Source organism: Theobroma umbraticum, unplaced genomic scaffold, assembly GCF_002168275.2.
Source record: "Theobroma umbraticum cultivar Fairchild unplaced genomic scaffold, ASM216827v3 scaffold_239.0, whole genome shotgun sequence".
Lineage (NCBI taxonomy): Eukaryota > Viridiplantae > Streptophyta > Magnoliopsida > Malvales > Malvaceae > Theobroma > Theobroma umbraticum.
In genome coordinates, this window is record NW_018397279.1 from 941657 (window position 1) to 947597 (window position 5941).

Genomic DNA, 5941 nt, shown 5'->3' on the forward strand with positions numbered 1-5941 from the left:
GGAGAAAAAAGAAAAATAATGTAAAAAAAATCAAATAGGAATTGAACCGATAATCGCTCCAGCAAATAGGAATTTGACACGTAATCATTCTTGGGGTAAATCAGGCAAGTCAAGGAAAAAAAAATCAATCAAATAAAGACGTGGCAGCTGATTGTTGCTTGACTGACTCGAAAACCTAGATGTCGGTGTTGAGATCATTGAAAAAAAGTCAACGTTCTTACGTGGGGACAAGAATCTAATCGATCCTCTGATTTAATTAAAATTAATTAATCACCGCGTAAGATAGTAACTAAGTAGGTAGATTTGGGTGGAATTTTTTTTTTAATTTTTGACTAAAAAATTTAAGACAGAAATTTAATTATAAGTATTTATTTTTAATTTTTTTATTTTTAACTAATTTATTAATAATATAATAATATTTAATTTATTGATAATATATAAAATTTATGTACTAATAAATACATCAAATATAAACTCATTAATTTAGATATGATAAGTCGTTCTCTGAGAGAAACATAAGATAGTTCATTTTTAATTAATTTATTCCAAAGTTCAATTAAATCAAATGAAGCAAATTTCACTTTCATTTAGGAAGAAAAAAAGTAGGTTAATTAAAATTTTTTTCAAATATATAAAGTATGTGGGATATTATTTAGATTATTATATCTTGTCAACAAGAAAAAAAAACCAAATTTCCTATTATTTTTGTTTGCTTTACCATCGTGTTTCTATAGTCTTATGGCCTTTTCAAATTAAATGATTGAAAGGACACCATGACTTTTCTTCTTTCTCTAATAACCAACTACAAGAACAAACAAATATACTAGTGCAATCATTCTTCATTTATAATTTTACAACTAAAATTTATGAAAATGGAGATTGTAGATTTGAATTCATAATCATTTACTAATCAAAATTTACAACTAAATCAGTTCTTCCTCAACAATCATTCAATATTTTCCTCATCATGTTAAGGATCTCATGATCCATGTATTATGCAGAGTGAATAGTCTTTCTCAAACCTTCTAACACTCACCTAGGAAGAGAAAAAAAACCAAAGACAGAGACAAGAAAGAGGGGAGAAACAATAGAAATCACTGTTGTTAAGACAAAGACTCACCAAGGAAACACACAAGGAAGCAAAAGAAAACTGGCTTTCATTGATTTCAATATATTTTCCATTTAATATAACGCGTGGAAAACAAAAAACAACTCTTTCTACTATTAAATAATCTTTCTCTCTTCCCCTCAGTAACCAGTAACCACTTCCCATCCACCATTTCACTATCCACTCTCTTCCCAATCCTCCCATTAATTTTTCCTTTCCTTTCCTTTCCTTCCCCCCCTTATATATTCAACCCTTTCTTTTCTTTACTACTCAGATCACTTTCCCATAAAAAAGCTTTATCTTTTGTTGTTGTTGTGTCAGTGCTTGCTTCTTTGCTGAAGGGAAGGGTCTTTTCTATTTATTTGTTATCTCTCTGTGTAAAGTTTTTATTTTTATTAAAATTTTCTTGGTGGGGGGGTGTCTGCAAAAAACATGTGGGGCTTTATTCTTTGCCTCCCATTAAAGGGCAGTTCTTGACGGTTTTTTGGATCTGCAATCCGTGATTTTTGGGATGGGTTTTATTGTTTTGAAACTCTTAAAAGAAAAAAAGGATGCAAACCCAGACTTTGGGTACTTTAATGTAGGCAAAGACATGTCCTTGTTTAGCTTTTTTCTTTGGTCAGCTACAAAAAGTTTGGTTTTTTAAGTTTTTCCTGTTTACTTCAAATGTGGGATTTTCAAAAAGGTTTGTTTTTGTTTAGTCAATAGATGGTAGTTGGACAATTCTTGTTTTGAAAAGAGGTGGTGTTCGAAAGATGGGATCTGGAAATGGATTTTTTTCAACTCAAGCGTTCAATTTAGATGCTAAGTGGTTGATTGATCCTCAGCAGCTTTTTGTTGGTCCTAAGATTGGAGAAGGTGCTCATGCTAAAGTGTATGAGGGAAAGTAAGTCAATTTCGTTTTTTTTTCTTGATTCTAATTAATTCAAATGTGTTTTTTTTTTGGACTAAATTCAGCTTTGCTAGGCTTGTTGGCATTTCAGTTTGACCCTGATCAACTGAGAAGAACAATAACCTTAGGTTTTTAAATGAATCCTATCCCTTGTAATTCTTTTGGTGTAAATGTTCTTGATATCTTGAGTAGATGAATACTATTCTATAGGCCAGATAATTGTGATTATTGGTGCTTGTTATTATGCAACAGTTATCTCATGTATTTTAATCCATATGATGTATTTAGATACAAGAATCAGACTGTTGCTGTTAAAGTTGTTCGAAGAGGGGAAACCCCTGAAGAGATTGCAAGGCGAGAAGGAAGGTTCGACAGGGAAGTTGCTATGTTATCCAGAGTTAAACACAAAAATTTAGTGAAGGTTGTTGAATCATTATATATGCCATTAATTTCTTCTTGTTGAATTTATGTTTTTTTCTGTCAATAGTAGATATTGTCAATGACTATCTGTCAATCATGAAGTTCTAGATTATATGAAATGGAAATAGGCTCATATCTCACCCCAGCTTTTATTTGTTTCCAGTTTATTGGAGCTTGCAAGGAGCCTATCATGGTGATAGTAACTGAGCTCCTACTAGGTGGGACATTGCGTAAGTACCTTCTGAGTATGCGCCCAAAGTGCTTGGACATGCGCATAGCAGTTGGGTTTGCACTTGATATTGCTCGTGCAATGGAATGCTTACACTCCCATGGAATCATTCATCGAGACCTGAAACCTGGTATGAGTATAGTATTGTTTAGTGTGCTAATAAGTCTGAACAAGTAGCATCGTGTCAAAAGGTTGGCAACTTCTATGTATAATTGCATTTTGTCTTGGTATATTTTTAAGATTTGGAGTTTCTGCCGTTATGGCTTTTGTTCCTTTAGTATTCTCTAATCTGACTTGTGAAAAGGAAAATAAATTCCATGATAACCAATAGCATGTGGCATAGGTTATCTCTGTGCTTTCTGTTTATATAAATGGTAGGAAGCTTGCTATACAACATTATGAGTTTACCACTGATGAACCGTACTTGATTCTGTGTTCCATGTTTGTTAAACTGTAAGTGAAGTTTGTGCTCCTGGAGCAATTGATACACACACATATATCTTTAAGTGTTGTTTTTCCCTGAATGAATTATTCAAACTTTCTGCCTGATGGTGGACAATCTGATGGCCCTTAGTTTATCGTATCCATTAGTGTTAAAGGGATTGAATATGTTATTTATGTTTCTAATAACAATTTTGGCTGGAAGTAAAGGAAAATGGTAACAGCCTTTTTGTGGACATAAAGTAATATTGTTCTATCACTGGTTATAGGTTGTATGATCCTGATAAATTCTTTCCATGTGTAGAGAACTTGATCTTGACTGAAGACCATAAAACAGTTAAACTAGCAGATTTTGGTTTAGCCAGGGAAGAGTCATTAACAGAAATGATGACTGCTGAAACAGGGACATACCGTTGGATGGCTCCAGAGGTAATTTACTGAATTATTCAGAACTTGAAAATTGATTTTTTTCCTATAATTTTTTTTTTTGAGATGCTGATTATTCCCCTCATATTTGCTAACAGCTTTATAGCACAGTCACATTAAGGCATGGAGAGAAAAAACATTATAATCATAAGGTAGATGCCTACAGCTTTGCTATTGTGTTGTGGGAACTCATCCATAACAAGTTGCCTTTCGAAGGCATGTCAAATTTACAAGCAGCGTATGCAGCTGCTTTTAAGGTAATCATGTATAGCCTTTTTATATAGTCATAATTAAGATGGTATGATTTCTCGAGTATGTGCTTGTCAGCCTGCCTTCGCCTGATGCTAAAATTTTTAAATATCTGCAAACAACCTTCTGTCAGTTTTGTAGGATTCTATATACTGTCAAAGACACCCTAAGACATAAACATTAACATTATGGATGAGAAATGACCTGTGACCACTATTGAACCTTGATCGTGTTACCTTCTGTTATGCATTTGAATCATGAGGCTATCAGTCAGTCTCTAGTAATTCTAACCCCTGCCTTGTTATAAAAAGACTCCACTTGACTTTCTCATTAACTATGGTGATTCAAAAGGGTGTCAGAATGGGAATCTTTTTACCTCAAGCTACAGCACAATCTAGTTTCTCAAAATGTCATGCACCATGAAACCTGTAAAAAATTTATTTTCATCATGAATAGAACTCATATATCATTATGTTTCTCCAAATGCAACTATGAATTCTGATATTGGCTTCATTGTCTTAAGTTTTAAACTTTGTTATTCCAGAATGTTAGGCCTAGTGCTGAGGACCTTCCAGAAGATTTGGCATCAATTGTGACCTCGTGTTGGCAAGAGGATCCAAATGCACGGCCCAATTTCAACCAAATCATACAGATGCTATTACACCATCTATCAACCATTTCACCCCCAGAGCCTGTCATGCCTCCTAAGAGAACAACTTCTGAGAATGCTGTATTACCACCAGAGTCACCCGGTACAAGTTCATTGATGGCTGCAAGAGATGATGTAGGGGAAACCCCAAAAGCCACCGTGGAAGACAGGCCAAGAAGTTTCTTCTTCTGCTTTAACCAGTGTTACTGATCCCCTCCAAGGCACAATTCCGTTTTCGAGGGTTTCACAAATTATTTTTAGGGGAGTTCAATAAGCCATTAGTCTCAGATATTAGAAACAAATACAATCTTGGTAAGAACAAAAAAAAAAAAGAATGTCAGATCTAATCAGATTAGTTTAGTTCAGTTATGACAGAAAAAGCTGTCTGGTATCTGGTGTATCCTGTTAACTTTGCATGCCTGCTTTGCATCAATTTTAGTATGCCCTGACTAAGATGGATCCAGAACTTTTGGGGTAGCGGTTGCTGTGATGGAATTATCAATGTAAATAAGGTGCATCCAAATGCCTTTGCTCCTGTTCTTTTTCTCTAGAAATTTGCATAAGTGTGTTGGTGCAGGACTGTCAGAAAATCTGGCATGTGAGCTTAGCCCTTGGCCAGGAGATTAATTTCATTAATCACTGTTGGTTATCCATATGCTGAATCCATATTAATAAATTCGACAACTTTGCTTACATGCTGATTGTCTAATTGGTGTGACCTCTACTCTGCAACTTTCCAACATTTCCCATCATTCCATTAAATTGAAAGCATTGCCTTAAAACTGGAATCATTGCGGATAGCATCAAAAGCAAACTGAAACAGGCCTGTCTCCTCAGTGCAGACTAGCTGGGATTCTTTCAACTCTTTGGGCTGGGATGAGCCTCATTTCCAACCTCAAAGCTGCATAGGCCCAAAGTTTTTTCTATGCAGAATAACTGCCAAAAACGAAACGCCGTTGCCGGGGATCGAACCCGGGTCACCCGCGTGACAGGCGGGAATACTTACCACTATACTACAACGACTTGTTGATGGAAAGGTGTCCACAAATCATTCTATTTATCTGTACATTTTGTTTAAATGTTTTTTCCAATAAATTAAATGTTTAAAAAAATATATGAAAACTAGCTTTCAACCCATACATCGGAATTTTCGTTATACAATAAAAAATTCTAATTAATTTAGAATGTTTATTTGTTCATATTAATTAGTACAAAAATAAAATAAAGATAAAAGCAATGGCAATAAGAACAAAAAAAAAAGCGGTTGTTCTTAACAAAAAACAAAAAAGAAAAAGGAAGAGAGGTAAATGCAATAATTAAATTAATAAATGCTATTATATTTTTTTATAGTTTAAAATAGGTTGCTTTTTCTAAGAAAATATTTTTTTTTGAAGAAAAAAAAAAGAATGAATAAAAGATTATTTCATAGTTTCAGTTTATGTGCTTGTCTAATCATTACCATGATGGGTAGTACTTGTTTTTCCCCCCTTAAATAAAACATATCATTTTCATATTAAAGGCCTTAGT

General features: G+C 33.9%; 1 protein-coding gene and 1 non-coding gene across 2 annotated transcripts; one reads left to right on the forward strand and one right to left on the reverse strand.

Moving 5' to 3' along the window:
- The first annotated feature begins 1072 nt into the window (after positions 1 to 1072).
- On the forward strand, positions 1073 to 5107 carry LOC110427872 (serine/threonine-protein kinase STY13-like). The gene is made up of 6 exons (XM_021443504.2): positions 1073 to 1994; positions 2289 to 2421; positions 2584 to 2779; positions 3395 to 3519; positions 3615 to 3773; positions 4310 to 5107. Exons 1-6 carry the CDS (start codon positions 1864 to 1866, stop codon positions 4622 to 4624), a joined length of 1059 nt encoding a protein of 352 aa, XP_021299179.1. The 5' UTR covers positions 1073 to 1863; the 3' UTR covers positions 4625 to 5107.
- Positions 5108 to 5365: 258 nt separating this feature from the next.
- Positions 5366 to 5437, reverse strand: TRNAD-GUC (transfer RNA aspartic acid (anticodon GUC)). Its single transcript has one exon. It is a non-coding gene; the product is annotated as a tRNA-Asp (tRNA).
- Positions 5438 to 5941: the final 504 nt, after the last annotated feature.